This window comes from Erythrolamprus reginae, chromosome 7 (assembly GCF_031021105.1).
Source record: "Erythrolamprus reginae isolate rEryReg1 chromosome 7, rEryReg1.hap1, whole genome shotgun sequence".
NCBI lineage: Eukaryota > Metazoa > Chordata > Lepidosauria > Squamata > Dipsadidae > Erythrolamprus > Erythrolamprus reginae.
The window spans coordinates 25,811,978-25,830,641 of record NC_091956.1 but is presented as its reverse complement, the minus strand read 5'-3'; the positions used below and the strand labels follow the sequence as shown (position 1 = coordinate 25,830,641).

At 40.8% G+C, this 18,664-nt stretch overlaps 1 protein-coding gene across 1 annotated transcript in view; it reads left to right on the top strand.

The window, feature by feature from the left end:
* DLC1 (DLC1 Rho GTPase activating protein) overlaps window positions 1-18,664 on the top strand; it is a 395,627-nt gene that overhangs the window by 355,962 nt on the left and 21,001 nt on the right. The window contains 7 exon segments of the mRNA XM_070757246.1: window positions 11,310-11,373; window positions 14,590-14,968; window positions 14,971-15,164; window positions 15,166-15,297; window positions 15,299-15,365; window positions 15,368-15,520; window positions 15,523-16,009. Coding sequence (XP_070613347.1) covers window positions 11,310-11,373; window positions 14,590-14,968; window positions 14,971-15,164; window positions 15,166-15,297; window positions 15,299-15,365; window positions 15,368-15,520; window positions 15,523-16,009 — 1,476 coding nt within the window.

The following is an 18,664-nucleotide window of genomic DNA, read 5'->3' as shown; positions in this document are numbered from 1 at the left end:
TTGGGGGGGGGGGCGCCCCGGTTTTGGCCCGCCACCGTGTGCCGGCCCCGTGGCGCCCGCAGCAGTCATTGTGCCGCACCGTTCGCTGTAGCCTGCGCATGCCTGTGCCAGCGCACCCCAAAACGCCGCCCGCCCCACGCACCCTTTTCCAAGGGCGCACACGAACCAACCCTGCCCCCCGCGCCTCTAGGCCCCTCGCGCCCCTGGCTACTTGCCGCTGCCCCCTGCCCGCCCGCTTCGCCTCTTTCTCCGCCGCTGCAAGAGAGGCGCGGCAGGCATTCTCACAGCGGGGGCCGGCGAAGGCGATTTTTAGTGTCGGGCGCGCGGCCTGGCGCGCGCTCTCCCCATCGTCCTGCCAGCCCGCCAGGAACATTCAAAGTAAGAAAAACCTTCGCTCTTACTTTGAATGTTCTGGGCGGGCTGGCAGGGCGATGGGGAGAGCGCGCGCCAGCCCGCGCGCCCGACACTGAAAATCACCTTCGCCAGCCTCCGGAGAACGAAAGAGAGTGAGAGCGACAGAGCAAGATAGAGAGAAAGTGAGAAAGAGAGAGGGGGAGAGAGAAAGAGATAGCAAGAGAGAGAGAACGAGAGAAAGAGTGAGAGAAAGAAAACGAGAGAAAGAGTGTGAGAGAGAAAGCAAGAGAGAAAGAAAACAAGAGAGGGAAAGTGAGAAAAAGAGAGGGAGAGCAAGAGGGGGAAAGATAGAGAAAGAAAGAAAGAAAGAGAGATGAGAGAGGAAGGAAGAGAGTGAGAGGAAGAAAGCAAGATAGAGAAAGAGAGAGGGAGAAAGAAAGAGATGAGAGAGGAAGGGAGTGAGAGAGGAAGAAAGCAAGATAGAGAAAGAGAGAGAGAGAGAAGATAGGAAGGAAGAGAGAGAGTGAGAGAGAGCAAGAGAGAAAGAGTGAGAGAGGAGAGAGGAAGGAAGAGAGTGAGAGTTTTTTTGTCAAGGTGACACACCACCCGAATTATGCTCGGTTTTTTGGCGAATTTTGACACACCAAACTCAAAAGGTTGCCCATCACTGACCTAGCTACTCTGATGATGTTACTTACTTTCTTCCCATCCTTCTGAAGATTGTGCTGTCTTTTGTAATTGTAGCTTTACACGGGCACAGTTTTACGAAGGCTGTGTGCTCCCTTCGGATTAGAATAGTAAAATCTAATGTAAGCTAAATTTAAAGAAACAGAATTGGAAAATGGACGGAGTAAAAAATGAAAGAAGAGGAAAAAAAGTAAATATATATAAGAAAGTGTCTTTCCACTTTTATCACTGGTAACATTTTTTTCTCTCTAGAGCAAGAAACATTTATCTCTTGATCCCATGTCCCATGTCCTATCTGTAAATTTGTCAAAACAAACCTCAACATAGCCAAATATACAACAGAGTAAGGTCAATTGTCCTCGGTGAGATGATTTTCCTTTGCAGTCATTTTTGGTTGTGATCAACCAGTCTTTTTCAGGTAAATGTACTATATCAAGGTAATGACCCAGTACATCAAATGCAAAAAAATAAACTCTATCAGAATATCAGAGCGCCTATATATTCAGAATTAATATTAATTCTCTACCATCCTCTCAAGTTTTGATTCTTCAAACTCCAGATCTTTCCTGCTTCTTGAACAAAGTCACCCTCTAAGACAAAATTTGGAGATTCTTCCAAGTGGTACCTTTGACCCAGTTATAGGTTTATACATTCTGCCTTTTGTTCATGGTTTCTTGATTCATGTTGGCAGCTCATCGGAGCCCATCTTCATCAAAACGTGAATGTTTATTCTGATCTCTAACAGGCTATAAGGTTTTTCCAACAGTGGAACTCAACTGCTGTCAAAGGTCTTGACCAACAAATTCTTTGGATTGAGAGGTGAAATATATGTACTGCTATAGGATCCACAATGGTCCCATGTGTTTTAGTCAAGCACATGAACTCTTCCTATTCCACCAAGTCAACATTCATGCATCAATAGAGTTGCATATTTTCGTATTATGAATCATCCCGACACAGGAACAAGAACATCCTGCTATTTGTCCTAGGAAACCATAACTTTCTATCCCAAGTCCTTCTGTCTTGAATCTGAGTAGACCGTAACAATTCTGATAATGTTTATGACAGCTGCCCATCTATCAAGGTAGAGTTTGGGTCAGAAAGCTATTAGGCCTTCAAGCTTTTCCTATCTTTTTTAGATATTCATGCATCCCATTGAGGATGGACCAGAATCAGTAATTTGACCAACATTTTCTCCTAGAAAATATACTTTATGAAATGGGTCGTTGATCTAATTTTCAAAGCCCATTGGCTATCATGTGAAACTTTTTCCAAAATTTAAACTACTAACCCCGAAGGTGGTATCCTTAATGGCAATATCTTAAGCAGTAGAGGCAAGTATCCTTCAGGTTGCATATACTTAATTTCATTTTAATGCGCTCATTTTGAAATCTTAAACTTTCCCCAAAGATTGTCTTCATACCCAAATTTTAAGTTAATCAATGTTTCCTTCCTCTCCACCCCTTTTTTTCAAAAAAAATCTCCGATAATCCTGCTGGATTATGCTACATTTGCTGCATATGTTTGGTACTCATAAAGCTTTGTTCTTCAATCTTGATCAGATTTGTCAGTTTCAAAGACTATTTATATGGTGTGGAGGTGATAAGAAAGGACTTCCACTTAACAAGTAGCTAAGTGGGTGATGGAATCCCATATTCTTCCATAGGCCTTGGCAAAGCAGCTGTTGCTGAATTTCTTTGAGCACATTCCATGAGGACAATGTCAGCATCCGTGGCTGTGCTCTACAGATTTTCAGTTCTGACTGGTGACATTTCTTAAGCTCAGTTATGTGGACTTTGAAGCCAGAACAGATGCTTCTTGGGATGGTCTGATTTGTCCTTGTTGGCATAAATGGGCATTCACCCTTCAAACCGTTAGGTAAGATTGCTTTTTATCCATACATGCCGCAGAGATGAGGAACAGGCAGCTAACCTGTAATTGTGGTTCTTCAAGTGGTTATATATGAACGGACTAAGTGCCTATCTTGGTAAGTACATTGAATTCTATAATTTGCTCAATTGCTTAAGGGAAACTAAAGAAAAGGGATTCAAAATGCATTGTTCTTCAAACCTGCCTTAAATTTGGCAAGCATGAAACCAATGAGTGTGAATGCACAATTCAGCACTTGTAGAACCACATTTATTCTGTTACAGGTAAGCAACTTATACTAAACATTTCCTGTTCGGTATAAAACTGTTGCTTCTTGCACAGATTCAGGTTATCTTTTTCAGCAGAAATTTTGAAACAAAGTGAAGAAAACAAGTTTGGAGCCTATTATTTACATGACAGGTGCTCAGTACTTTGGTGTCGTCTTTGTATTACAGAAAAGAAATAGAAATTGATTGCACGGTGCAATTATTATTATTATTATTTATTAGATTTGTATGGCGCCCTTCTCCAAAAACTCAGGGCAGCTCACAAAATAAATATAGAAACAAAGCGTACAAAACAAATCTGATATATTAAAAAACTACAACAATGTTATCAAAAGGGAACGTGGTTTAATTTTGAGCTAGTAGGCTAGTAGCTTTATAAAGTTTGTGTCCTTCAAGTTCTCTAGATCAGTGATTTTCAACCTTTTTTGAGCCGTGGCACATTTTTTACATTTACAAAACCATGGGGCACATTGAGCGGGGGGTGGGGGTGGTAAAAAAAGTTTGGACAAAAAAATTCTCTCTCTTCCTCCCTTTCACTCTATTTCTCTCTCTCTTTTTCTCTCCCTTTCTTTTTTCTCTCTCCATCCCTTTCTTTCTCTCTTCCTTCCTTCCTCTTTTTTGCTCTTTCTCTCTCCCTCCCTCCCTCCCTCCCTCTGTCTTTCTCTCTCCCACCTTCCCTCTCTCTCTTTCTCTCTCTCTCTCTTTCTTTTTCTCTTTCTTGCTTTCTTTTTCTTGCTTTCTTTCTCTCTTTCTTTCTGTCTCGTTTTCTTTCTCTCTCTCTCTTGCTTTCTTCTCTCTCTCTTGCTTTCTCTCTCTCTCTCTCTGAGCTTCGCGGCACACCTGACCATGTCTCACGGCACACTAGTGTGCCGCAGCACACTGGTTGAAAAACACTGCTCTAGATAGCAACTGAAAGTATAGTTTTCAAAGGTATATAATGACTGCAGGCACCACAGTACTGTTGTAATACCTCTACTAATTGTAATGAAAATCCGTTGTAACTCTGTTTTCTCCTCGTGTGGTGCTATTAGAAATATATACTGTAGTCAGAGGGCGAAAACTGATGTAAGATCAAAGGGAGCTAATGCTTCCAATTAATAAGAATTCAAAGGATGATTAAGGAGCTAATGTCAACTGAGCTTTAAAATATGTAAGTAGCGTCAAATTGCATATGCCTATAGTATATTTTCTGTAAGAAGACAAACTTTTCTGCTTGATGGATTTTTCACACAAAAAATATGTTATGAAACTCAGATGAATTTCTACAAATAAAATAAAATAAACCTTGGTAAATCACAGTTCTAAAATAAGTAGTATTTCTCTTGAGTAATAATAGTTATATAATTAAACTTGTGGGTCCATGGATTCTTTTAAAAAAAACTTTAAAAGCTTATCCATATATAAAATTTAAATTTAAAATCCATATTTTAAAAGGTTATCCTTATTATAGTCAGGCAGTTTTAAACAGATATTGATAATTCTATTTTTAATTTCCAAGGCAGTAACTGAATACAGTATCTGATTATCTAAAAATAAAATCCATTTTGAATAGGTGTAATTATTCAACACGTATATTGTATCTCCTTCTTAAGAAATAAGTTGTTACACAGAGAGATAGAAACAGTTATATGAGGCAGAAGCACAAATACAAATGAAACTTATCGGAATTGAAGCAAAAGAGTAGATTGTGAGTCTTCTCAAGTTCAGTTCTCACCAGCTCAAGATTGACTCAGCCTTCCATCCTCCCATAATATGCTGACTCTGAAAACCACTTAGAGAGGTCTATAAGACACTACAAAGAAGTATATAAGTCTAAGTCAGACCTGGGCAAGGGGCAGCCTGCGGGCCGCATCCAGCCTGCCCGCTGTCTGTGATTGGCCCGCCCGCTATCTGTGACTGGTCCGCGGAGGTCGGGGTCCGCTCCAGTGCGAGGACGAAAGAGGTCACCGCGTCTGCCGGGACTCCTCTGCTTCCTGCTTTCCTGATTAATCATGAGGAAAGCAGGAACCAGAGAAGTCCCAGCAGAAGCGGTGAGCTCTTTCATCCTCCCACTGGAACGGACCCCGACCTCCTACCGAGAGCGGCTGAGCACAGAAACCACGCAAACACTACAGTGCAGTGACTGGTGTACCGTGTTGATGTAAAGCAAACAATTAGGGGTCTGTAGAGTGGGTTTGGGTATTTAGGTCAGGCCAGGGTCTGGCTCTTTACAGTACGCCCCTCTCTACGGAGAGGGACGGCATACAAATCTAATAAATTATTGTTGTTGTTGTTATTGTTGTTGGGCAGAAGTGAGTTAATTATATTAGTCCGGCCCTCTAAAACCATCCCAATTTCTCATGCCACCCCATGGCAAAATTAATTGCCCACCCCTGGTCTAAGTGTTTTGCTAATTGTTGCTTACAAGCACTAGAACTGTTGTCTATCACATATACACCATATACAGTATAAATTAAAAACTTAAGAATTCTGTTTGGAAGACTAAATACAGAATAGGGACCAGAATCTCAATTGTTAAACAAAGTAGTCATTAAGTGAGACATCATGTGATTGCTTTGCTCAATGACTGCAATCCCAATGTTTCTTGTTGCAGTTGTCCAATGAGAGTTTTAGCATGCTTGTGTTTTGACAGGAAACCTTTTCAGCACCAGAGCCAAAAGGCAATAGTAAGGTAAGGAGTGCATGCTCCCTCAAGGCCCTGAGAAGCCATGTACATTGCACACACGTCCCTTCACTCAGAACCAGAATTCTTCCTTGCCAAAAACCAAGCAAAAAGTAGTGACTTGCAAGGGAATCCAGCAGGGGAAATTGCAAATAGTGATCACAGTTGTGGATTACTTCTTTTTTTAATTTTTTAAAATAATTTTTATTAGTTTTTCCAAATTTTAAAAACAACATTTCAATAGGGATCTATGCCCGATTTCTTATGTTTGTTATATTTCTCATATCACCTCTTCATAGATACATATGTTACATTGCATGTTTATATAATGCATCCTTTCACATTTTATTCCTATCTTCATCTTTGTTACCGATCCAATCGTACCAATTGTTCCAAATCTCATAATACTCTGAATTACTAGTTCCCTTAATCTCTATAGTCATCCTATCCATTTTTGCACAACTCTAAGTTTTTTCTATGGTATTATTTTCTGGCGGGATCTCCTGGTTTTTCCAGAATTGTGTATAGGATATTCTTGCAGCTGTGATTATGTGAGCAATTAAATATTAAGTATTTTAGAGGGATATTTTTTCATCCTTATTCCTAGGAGCATGCATTCAGGGGTAAATTCTATATCCGTTTCAGTTATTTCCAGTAGTCAGCTATGAGTTCTTTTCCAGAATCCTTTTACCATAGGGAATGTCCACCACAAATGATAGAAGGTGCCTATTTCTATGTTGCATTTCCAACAAGTTGGGTTCAGATTTGGGTACATTTTTGCTAATCTGGAAGGAGCCAAATACCATTGATAGAACATCTTATAGTAATTTTCTTTAAAAGCCGCCAATTTCATAATTTTACAATTAACATTTGTGGGTTACTTCTTATCCAGTCATAAGAGCTAATGGATTGCCAAGTGCCTAGATTGCAATCGTACGATCACAGGAGGAGTGTTGCAACATTTGGGGAAAGTTAGCCCTAAAGTACCCTTTCCAAGACCGTTGTAATTTCAAGTGGTCATTGAATTAAATGTAAGTAAGCTGTAAGTATACCAGGGATCTTTAAATTTGGCAACTTTAAGACTTAGTTTAGTTTAGTTTAGTTTAGTTTATTTAGATTTGTATGCCTCCCCTCTCTGAAGACTCGGGGCGGCTAACAACAATAAAAAACAATGTAACAAATCTAATATTAAAAAGTAATCTAAAAAACCCCAATTTAAGAGACCAATCATACCAACAAACATACCATGTATAAATTCTATAAGCCTAGGGGGAAGGGAGAAAAAATTTTCAATTACCCCATGCCTGACAACAGAGGTGGGTTTTAAGGAGCTTGCGAAAGGCAAGGAGGGTGGGGGCAACTCTGATATCTGGGGGGAGCTGGTTCCAGAGGGTCGGGGCCGCCACAGAGAAGGCTCTTCTCCTGGGTCCCGCCAAATGACATTGTTTAGTCGACAGGACCCGGAGAAGGCCAACTCTGTGGGACCTAACCGGTCGCTGGGATTCATGCGGCAGGAGGCAGTCCCGGAGATATTCTGGTCTGGTGCTTTGAAGGGCTTTATAGGTCATAACCAACACTTTGAATTGAGACCGGAAACTGATCGGCAACCAATGCAGACTGCGGAGTGTTGGAGTAACATGGGCATGCCTTGGGAAGCCCATGATTGCTCTCGCAGCTGCATTCTGCACGATCTGAAGTTTCCGAACACTTGTGGACTTCCACTTCCTGGCTGGAGAATTCTGGGAGTTGAAGTACACAAGTCCTTAAAGTTGTAAAGTTTGAAGACTTCTGCTATAAACACATGAGCCTCAAAGAGTTTACTTTGTGATAGTTGTTTTTTTTAAAGCCTTTTTCTTTTCTCCTTACTTAGGGCATATTTTCTTCCCTGTCTTTCTGTTAAATGTCGTTTATGGTGTACCTTTTATTTTTAAAGACAAGTTCGCTGGAAATTGTCTTTAGAGTATCTCCGCTTTCCTGGTTCAGCTGGCTCAGTTTCACAAGTCTTTTGTTTTTAAGGGTTTCTTCTAAAACAGATTATATTTTAGAATCCAATGCTCCCTTATCAGGCCAACCGGAAACTTGTTTCTCCAAGAGATCAAAGAGTTTGGATTGGTTGAATGCAACAGCCTGGAATTAGATAAACTTGAAGAAAGACACTAACATTGTAAAATGTCTGGGTGTTTATTGTTTTAAAGCAATGTGGAAATCCAGATTTACCAGAGATCATTTCTACAGAAAGTAAGGAAGAAAGTTTTTAATTATCTGAAGTTGATTCAGATACTCACAAAATTGTAATCAAATATCATTTTCCTTTGGAAACACGTGGCTTATTTTTTTTATTCCCTTTATTGGAAATATAATTAATTGTAAACTATTCAGAGGTTAGTAAGGGAGAAAGGAAGCAGAATATACTTCTAGACTGATGAGATGGTTTTCCCTGCTCCAACCATTTAAATCTTATCACTTTGAGGGGGAAAATGAAATAGGAAATTCTGGATTGGTACATTTGTAAGATTAACTCTGATTTCTATATTCAGACCAGTGTAAGATCTCTTGCTTTATTTATACAGATGGTCCAATCATGCTAGCTCAGGAATTCCGGGAGTTGAAGAGCCAACTTTGCCTACCCTTTGAGTTAGGGTTAGGGTGCCTGGCCTCTCCTCGCCTCAAAGAGATACAATTTCCCTATATATTTACTATTACTGAACATCCAAAATATACCATAGTATTTAATTCTACGTATATAAGCCATATGTGTACATACATATTACACACAGGCACACAAATATATACCTTATCTACTGTTGTGGTTGGCTCTGGCCCAGTTCCTGCCCCAGGGAATGTGGAGGTGGAGGCAGGGGAAACATCAACATGTCCTAGGACTGTTTTGTTGCCGGCAGAGTCAGGGAGTGCAGTTTCCTCGGACAAAGAAGAAGGTGGGGGTGACTTGGAAGAGGGAGGCTTGGCACACAGCCCAGGAATCCAATCACCATTATCTTCGGTCGATTCGGATGACGAAGTGTTAGACCCACGCAGGCGCAGACTTATGCATCAAAGAGACCAATTGAGGAAATATTACAGGAGATAGGAGAGGCCACCTGTGTTTGGGTGGGGCTCCGGTAATTAGAGCTGCTGTTATAAATAGCAGCCTGCTAGTTTGGCCGTTGTGGAAGATTATCTGATCGCAGTTCTTCAGGATCGTGCCTCGCTGTGTCTGAACTTTGTGGATTTTTCATGCCTTTGACACCTAAGCAGAGTAAAGTGTGTGTGTGTTTCACTTCGTGGGAAGAAGGTGGGAAGAAGGAGGGCTGTGACGTTTCTTCACAGCTAAAGTACTTAAGGACTGATTAAGGGACTTGTACAGCCAACAAGGTTGTTTTGGAGAAGAGTGCTCTTTGCAATACAAAAAGGGTGCTTTGTTTCTTTTGAATTTTGTGATAAAGGACATTGTTTTGAATTTTCAGACGTGTGTGTGTCTGAAATTTGTACCCTTGAATTTTCGGGAGGCTCATACCAGAGAGCCCGGCAGAACATCTACTATATAAACTGCATGTGTATACACACGCACAGCTCTTCTAAAATTATACACATTTAACCTCCTTTATTGCCATGGGAAAAACATACCCAGAGTCCAGAAGGGAATAAAAGAAACAAATTCAATTTTTTTCTACCGGTTCTGCGTACCTGACCCTACCCGTAGGAGCACATCACTAGTATGGGACAATCAATGACAGCTGTGCTACCCACTCTTTGGCTGATATTTCTTTTCTGTGTGATGTCCCCAGAAAAAAAAAGTTGTGTCTTTGCCTTGCCAGCAAGTTGTAATATGTAAATAAAAATCATACTGGTGATAAGTAGTATTTAGTATTTTGAGAGTTCACTTAACAAACGGACCTACTCATTGGTTGTTGTTGTTGTTGTTGTTATTATTATTATTATTATTATTATTATTATTATTATTATTATTATTTATTAGATTTGTATGCCGCCCCTCTCCGTAGACTCGGGGCAGTGGTTGTTAGAAAATATTTATTTTCTTGATGATTCAGTGTCTAATCCATATCAAACACACAACCAAATAGGGAATTGTGTGGTTTTCAGTTGTGTGGAGCTGCTCAGCTACTACTTCTCCTGGAATCAAGTATCCCTCCAGCTTTCTTGAAGGGGGCGGGGTGGGTGGGTGTTTCCTAAAAATGAAATATTGCAGAATAAGTGCATCTGTGGCCCTGTAAAATCAATTGTGTCGTGTTCTGCATGTGATGTAGTGCTGATATAGGATAAATTGATGTAAATAAAACAGACTTTTTCAATTGGGATATTTAAAGTGGCAAGAATTACACATAAATTAATGTAACACAACTGCCTCTGGCTTTTGGGCACCTCCATAAGAATCAGTTGTATTTTCAGTAAAAATGTGAAAATTAGTGTAAGAGAGGATTTTCCCCCTTTTATTTAATGGACTTTCATTCCCCCTGTCAATTGTAGTCAACATTCCTAAAACAGTGAACGCTTTTCTGTATGTTATCTCTTAGGTTACCTCCATGTGTCACAAAGATGAATACCTAAGTACAACTGCAGGAAGAGTTGTAGTTCTGTTTTTACTATTAGGATATACTCCAGTAATATGCACGGATCAACATTTTCCTATTGACATGAAACACCGAGCTTTAATTTTTCAGGCTAAATGGATGTTAGGAAAAGTAGAGCTCATTATTAACATGAAAATTGAGCTTACAATTCCTTGCTTTAATTTTCCAGACTAGATAGATATTAGGAAAAGTGTTTTCATTTTTATTTCATATTTTTAAAAACCTCTGCAATTGTCTCAAACTGCCACACATCTGAAACCAATTTAATAAAAAACCATTTTGAGACTGCAAAAAAAATATAGATTGATGTAAATAAAATCCTCAAGGGACTGGATTTCTGTTGGTTAAATAATAGAAACAGTTCCTGATGTGCCTTGAAATTCATTGTCATTCTCTTTCAGTTCCACTTAGTACTATACGAAAGCAGGTTCTTTATTGCAAAGTCATTTACTATCATCATGAATATCAAGTGCAGCATTCCTGAACTAGTCCCTCAAAGGCACTAACAGTTTTCCACGGTGGGAACAAGGACCTTGTATTACTGCATTGCAGTTTTCTAATGGAATGACTTCTGGTTGAACAAGTTCTCCTTTATGGTTTTGATTCACAAGGAATCTGATGTAGTAAGGAAGTTTCTGTTTTTCCATCTCTGTCCCACCCACTCCACAAAATCTGGCATCCAGCTGATGCATCGTGGAGTTAATTAAACAGAAATGTTATTTTTTGGAATCTTCCTTCCTTAGTTTCTATGTAAATAATCTTAGCCAGAGCTTCTACAGTAATCCTTTTGTTGGAAGAACAGGTAGCACAGAATGAAATATTTACCGTTAAACTTGTTTATTTGTTGTTTTTTCTCCGTAGGCGTTTAAATACTTTAAACAAGTGTGCAATGATGAAACTAGAAATCAGCCCACACAGGAAACGGGTAAGCATATTTGACAAAACGATTGCAATAGTGGACGTAGTTGATGGGAGTGACCCTGGAAATGCTTGTGTAAGCCACATCTGCATGTATTGACATAGAAACACCCTTGGTCTCACTTTAGAGGAAGCACCATTCAGACAATGAGATTTCCTTCCAGCCTTTATTCATCTGTTTGTGTTGTTAATTATTTTTTATATAAAGTTAAAAGTTCACATGCCAAAACCAACTTCTTTGGTTGTGTTTTTATTTTTGAAATATTAATATGGGTTTGAATAATCTTTTTTTTTTCCCCAAGGCGATACAAAAGTATATTTTAACTTTCATCACAGTGAAAATAATTTGTAACAAGAAAATAACTAGGATCAGTTAAGGCACTATTTGGTCTCAAAAGCCATCTGAAGTTTTGTTCTTCGTTTTAATATCAGAAGAGCTACAGAACTTGGTGATAGATAGATGATAGATGGATGGATGGCTGGATGGATGGAAGGAAGGAAGGGTGGGTGGATGGATGGATAGATAGATAGATAGATAGATAGATAGATGATGGATGGATGGATGGATGGATGGACGGACGGACGGACGGACGGACACAGACAGATAGACAGACAGACAGACACAGCTAGAGAAAAGCCCTCTCTGAATGTGCCCACTGAAATGCCCATGTTTTCGGAACTCCTTCCCTGGACCCATTCCACATTTAGGAGACTGGCTTGTGGTTGTTCTGTAACAGAAGAGGAAAACAAAGCCAGGTTAATTCACTTCTCTCTGTCCTCAATGAGTCTTCTAGAAAGAAAGACAATATCATTTGCATATCTGATGTTGTCACAGTGCAAGCATTGCCAATGGAAGCAACACGTTTTAGCAGGCACCTTTTCAGGGTCTGGGGATATTAACACTACGCCCTAAGGAAGAGGCCTTACCTGTCCGTCCACATAACTGTTCCCCACCTCCCACCCCTTAGGAAAACATATGCAAATGGAAAGCCAAGCTTATCAGTTCATAAAAGTGGTGCTTTAATTTTCTAATTTAAAAATCAATCAGATCATTGTGTCTTAAATTCCTCTCTTTTTTCCAGTCTTGAAATAAATCATTGGGCGTGGGAGGGGGTGCTGGAATGTAATGTGGATTTTGTATCTGTTTCTCCAAATGCATCAAGTGAAATACTTTTAAATATCTCAAGCGAAGCTTAAAAAGCACAATTTTATAATGCTATAGACAAAAGTGAAATAGGGAATGGAAAGGCTTCAAGGCCTTAGCTTCAAAAATCTCTCTTTGGTCTATATTAGCCATACTTTTAAAAAAAGATCCCCCCCCCGCGCGCGCCTTTATTATATTCATAAATAACTCAAGTTGGCAAACATACCAGGGAGGGAGGGAGGAAGGAAGGAATTCTTAATGTGTTAATATGTTTTAATGAAAATTTTCATTGGTCAAAACACTTAAAATCCTAAAAAAGTTAGGAATCGCTGCCCTTAATCTCAGTACTTTGTTGCCATCTAATAAGTTATCAATCAAAGAAACTAGTATGGGAACTCAGATGATGAATAGAATATGAGAAATGATCAAAATATAAAAAATGATCTAAATATGGTTGTAGTAGATTGGTTGTATATTTATTTAAGTTGTTGTGCTGCATCAGTGGTGGGTTGCTATTGGTTCGCACCGGTTTAGGTGAACCGGTGGCAGCAGGAGGCTCTGCCTACCCACTCAGACATCATCAAAAATGCTCTGAGCATGTGCATAAGCGTTGTGCATGTGCAAAGTATGCACCCATGCACTCCTGTTCCCAAACCGATAGCATAGATAAGAGAAATCCACTACTGTGCTGCATACTGTACAGATTAGTTGACAGGTGAGAAATGTTATTATATGAAAGAAGGGAGAGCAGGCAGCCATCCCTTAAGGCAGTGTTTTTCAACCAGTGTGCCGTGGCACACTAGTGTGCCGCGAGACATGGTCAGGTGTGCCGCGAAGCTCAGAGAAAGAAAACAAGAGAGAGAGAAAGAAAGAAAGAGAGAGAAAGAGAAAGCAAACAAGAGAGAAAGCAAGCAAGAGAGAGAGCAAGAGAGAGAGAGAGAAAGAGAGGGAGGGAAGGTGGGAGAAAGAAAGACATAGAAGAGGGAGGGAGAGAGAGAGAGAGCAAAAAAGAGGAAAGAAGGAAGAGAGAAAGAAAGAGGGATGGAGAGAGAAAAAAGAGGAAGGGAGAGAAAGAGGGAGAGAGAAATACAGCGAAAGGGAGGAAGAGAGAGAATTTTTTGTCCAATATTTTTTAGCCCCCCCCCCCCCCCCAATGTGCCCCATGGTTTTGTAAATGTAAAAAATGTGCCGTGGCTCAAAAAAGGTTGAAAATCACTGCCTTAAGGTATGTAGGTCAGAAACCAGAAATAAAACAAATACTGTACATATAAAAATCAAACAAACCGTTAGGATACATTGCAGCGGACTTATTTGAGTCAATACTTAGCAGAAGCTAAATTCCAGTTGCTGAATTTTTTTTTCAAGGATACAGTTCTTGTTGCAGTAGTCATTAGTTAACCTGGAGTTAACATAGGGTAGCGTCTGATTAAGTTTTCTAGAAGGACATTTCAGATATTTCTCCATCTGGAAAGTCCTGGCAGGGATGGGAACTGAAGAATTTTGTAGTAGGTTTGTGTGGTTTGGCAACACCCAGATTCTGAGAACTTTATTGTTTTATAGATAATGATCAGCACTTTAAATTGTTCTCAAAGGATTGAGAATCAGTGACATTGTGACCTCTATAATGCCATGTGGATAACTTTTTTTAAAAAAAAACTGAAATGCATAATCAACCCCCCACTTAGTGGACTTGCGATGCGATAAGTGGGATATGGCACTAGGTATACAGTAATGCTTCATGGAGTGAAACTAAACGAATCCTTGAGTTCTTAGCCGAGTTGACTTGCAAGACAATTATAGCAGGGCCCCTAAACTTGGCAACTTTAAGGACATGGATTTGAACTCCCAGAATTCTCCAGCCAGCATAGCACATCTGGCTGGAGAATTCTGGGAGTTGAAGTCCACAAGTCTTAAAGTTGCCAAGTTTGAAGACCTCTGCAATATAGGGTCCATGAGAACAAATGTATACCTAATTTTGTAGCCAGATCAGTTCCTAGAATTCTCACTTAGTTCAGCCATGCCAATTGTAATCCTTTAGCAAATGATTGAGCTTGTTCATGGTGCCCTGTCTTGTTACAGAGTGAAGATTCAGATGAAGATGAGCCTTGTGCAATCAGTGGAAAGTGGATGTTCCAGCGAGAGAGCAAGAGGTGGTCTAGACTGGAAGAATTTCACATTTTCCCTCCAAAGTTCGATGGGAATTCCGCATCCCCAGAAATGGCCCATCTTAGCAGTGCGACCAGTCACGAGAGCATGCTGACGGAGCAGAGTGAACATCATGATGTAGCTTCCATCCACAGCACAAGCAGCAACAACAGCCAGCCAACTACCTCCCAGAGCGATGTGGTCACCACCAGGACAAACTCAGTTATTAGCATCACCTCTTCGGGAAAACTCATGGAAAACGAAGGCCGCCTGCCCTCCACCAAAGAGTTATCGAGTTTCGGTTGCCGTGCCAAAGCAATGAGAAGAACACCAAATCCAAAACAAGGAGCCTATTAAAGAGGATGGAAAGCCTGAAGATAAAAGGCTCTCATCACGGGAAAAGTAAAGCTCCTTCAAAACTTGGCCTGATCATCAGTGGTCCAATTTTGCAAGAAGGCGTGGGCGAAGAGAAACTGAAACAACTCAATTGTGTGGAGATTTCCACTCTTCAATGGCAATCACATCAATTTCCCGATGGTTCGCAAAAGAAGTGTTTCCAATTCCACGCAGACCAGCAGTAGCAGCAGCCAATCGGAGACGAGCAGCGCAGTTAGCACTCCCAGCCCCATCACAAGGACACGTAGGCCTAGGCGCCTACAATAAGCGCGTGGGGATGTACCTAGAAGGCTTTGATCCTTTCAACCAATCGACGTTAATGATGTCATGGAACAGAACTTTAAAAACAGGGATAGCTTTGCAGAAGATACGGTCTTTTTCATCCCTGAAGACCACAAACCTGGAACCTTTCCCAAAGCCCTCTCCAATGGTAATTTTGCACCACCAAAGAGTAGTTCGGTGAACTGGAGAACGGAAGCTTCCACGGGCACGGACATCTTTCTCTCCGGCGTGAAAATAGTTCTGACAGCTCCAAAGATATGAGCCTAGGAAGGAGACGCAATTCCTCCTGTTCGGTGTGCAGTCGGCTCAGCATTTGCATTTATGACAACGTGCCAGGTTCCATATTGTACTCCAGCACAGGAAATCTGGCTGATCTGGAGAATGAGGACCTCTTTCCTGAACTCGACGACATCCTGTATCACGTCAAAGGCATGCAGAAAATTGTGAACCAGTGGTCAGAGAAATTTTCTGATGAAGGAGACTCTGATTCAGCTTTGGACTCCATTTCTCCATGCCCATCATCTCCCAAGCAAATCCTGCTAGATGTGGACAATGATAGGACCATACCCAGTGATCTGGACAGCACGGGAAACTCACTGAATGAAACAGAGGAGGCTGTAGGAATCCAGGAGAGAAGGGATTCTGGGTTGGGGAATCACTGACCCCGCTCCAACAGGTCAGTGGTCACTGATTTTCGTCTAAGACAGAGATCTCCAAACTTGGCAACTTTAAGACTTGTGAACTATGCTGGCTGGAGAATTCTGGAAGTTGAAGTCCACAAGTCTTAAAGTTGCCAAGTTTGGAGACCTCTTCTATAAACACATGAATCTCAAAGATTTTTACAAAGAAATCTGGGAATTGAAGCAGGGGTGAAATGGTCCTAGTTTGCTCATGCCAATCGGTCATCAGAGAGCTGGTTGCAAAGGGAGTGCGAGGCTCCGTCCACCCACTGGGCACCAACATTTGCACATGCACAGAATGTTTTACGTATGCACAGAGGGTAAAAGAATCCAAAGGGCGTCGGCGTGGGCGGAGCCTTGCGTTCCCTTCGCGGACCAGCTCTCCGACGACTGATAGGCACGAGCAACCTGGGGAGCATTTCACCTCCGGGTTAAAATCCACAAATCTTAAATTTGCCAAGTTTGGGGAGCCCTGGTCTAAGAAGAATGGCATGTGAGAGTGAAGTACATGTTTATTTATTCATATGTGTATACAAATATTCAGATTTATTAATCAAATGTGGGGTGTTAGGTATAGAAAAACTATTCTTCTGCCTTTTATGCCAGAAGGTAGAAAAGTTCAAGGCCAAGAATCAACTTATGTCAGCCCAGTTATGCATAACTCTTGAGATTGTTTGAAGTGACTTCAGGACTTAAATACTTTTCATATTTACTAAATAAACAAAAGAGGCAGGGAAAAGAGTAATTTGAAACAATGCAATGAAATCCGCTTGTTCATCCTTGTTTCTTCTGTTAGGAGATGTCTTCCAAACATAATTTTAAAATATGCAGCGATTGGAGGCAACAAGAAAAGTTTTCAGTATTAACGTTCCCCCAATAGAATATAAATACTGTAGACATATTTTTGACAAGCTACAGATTGATGCACCGCTGGGTTGGAAATGGTTCACATCAGAATATTTTTGGCTTGATAAAGGATAGTGCAGTATATTCCTTACATTACAGCTATAATGTTTTGATTTTTCTAAAATCATCAAATTGATAATTTTTTGGAGAACAAGATTTTTATACTTGGTAAAATTATGTTGCAGAAGCTATATAGGAATTAATTGCCTTTCTTTAAGATAGAACATTAGTTACAAAAAGAGATGAGGAAATAACAGGAGTAATACAAAACAATTCTTAATTACTTTCCATATAATAAGAAAAATTAAATTATCCAAGTATAAGTGATGTAGCTGGCTAATATTTCTGTCATTAAACCGTCAAATTATTTTTTTCTGTTATGTTCTATGTCATGAATAATCTGAGAAACATTGAATTCAAGAAGATCTAGGTCAGTGATAGCAACCCTTTTTACTCTCGAGTGCCGAAAACCATGTGCGCAGACACTATCACACCTGCGTGAGTGCCCACACCCATAATTCAATGCTTGGAGATGGCAAAAATTGCCTCCCCTGCCCCCCACCAGAGGCCCTTGAGCCCCAAAACCACCCATTTCCCAACTTCTGGTAGGCCCGGGAGGCCCGTTTTTTACCCTCCGCAAGCTCCAGAGACTTCCCTGGAGTCTGGGGAGGGCAAAAACGCCCCCTCTATCCCCACTAGAGACCCTCTGGAAGCCAAACATGCCCTCCCAGAGCCTCCATGCAAGCTGAAAATCAGCTGGCTGGTGTGCATATATATGCTAGAACTGAGGTAGGGCAACAGCTCGTATGCTGGCAGGTATGGGCTCTGTGTGGCAGCCGTGCCATAGGTCACTGACCTAGTGATGCCAGGTTGATTTCATGTTTATCTCATGTTAGAATGTCTAGATCAGAAGTCTTCAACCTTGACAACTGAATTCCTCAGCTAGCAATTCTGGAAGTTGAAGTTCACAAGTCTTAAAGTTGCCCAAGGTTGGAGAGCCCCTGGTCTAGATAGCTCTTCCTCCACTGTGTCATTTTATTACAAAACTCCTTTGAGAAATTTTTGACCCAGATTCATGGATTCTTTGTTCAGATCGGTAGTGGGTTGCTACCAGTATGGTTGAGGACGGGTGCCCCGATAGCTAAAGTTGCGCTGCACATGGCCGCTTCTGTTCTGGGTGCACACGTGCATGTCCCAGCGTGTTTTTGCTTCGGTGCATGCACGGGAAACAAAATCTAGCGAGGGGGGACGTGCGCGAGAGATTTTGATGATTTTTTTTTGCATCCACGCATGCACGGAAGCCAAAAAAAATCACCAAAATCTCTCGCGCACTGCATGTCTTTTTCATGAGATTTTGCTTTCTGCGCATGCGCAGAAGCAAAAACACACTGGGACAAATGCACGTTGTACACAGCTCACCGGTAGTAGCGGGTAATGGGAATCCACCCCTGGTTCAGATGTTTTTGTTCAGGTAAACAATCAATTTACATTTTCTATTATTGGTTTATCGACATGCCCACTTTCAGTGGGATCAGTGCGTATAAAATTCCTACACTATAAACAGTGTCTAAATATAGTAAATATTCAAACATTTGACAATTGAAAAAATCTAGTACCATGCATTCTTCACAAATAGATTAAGAAAATTAATATCATAGAAATCTGAGATTCTGAAGCAGGATTGTTTAATAATTCCCATAGGCAAGTCTGTATAGGTCAGTGATGTCGAACCTATGGCACGGGTG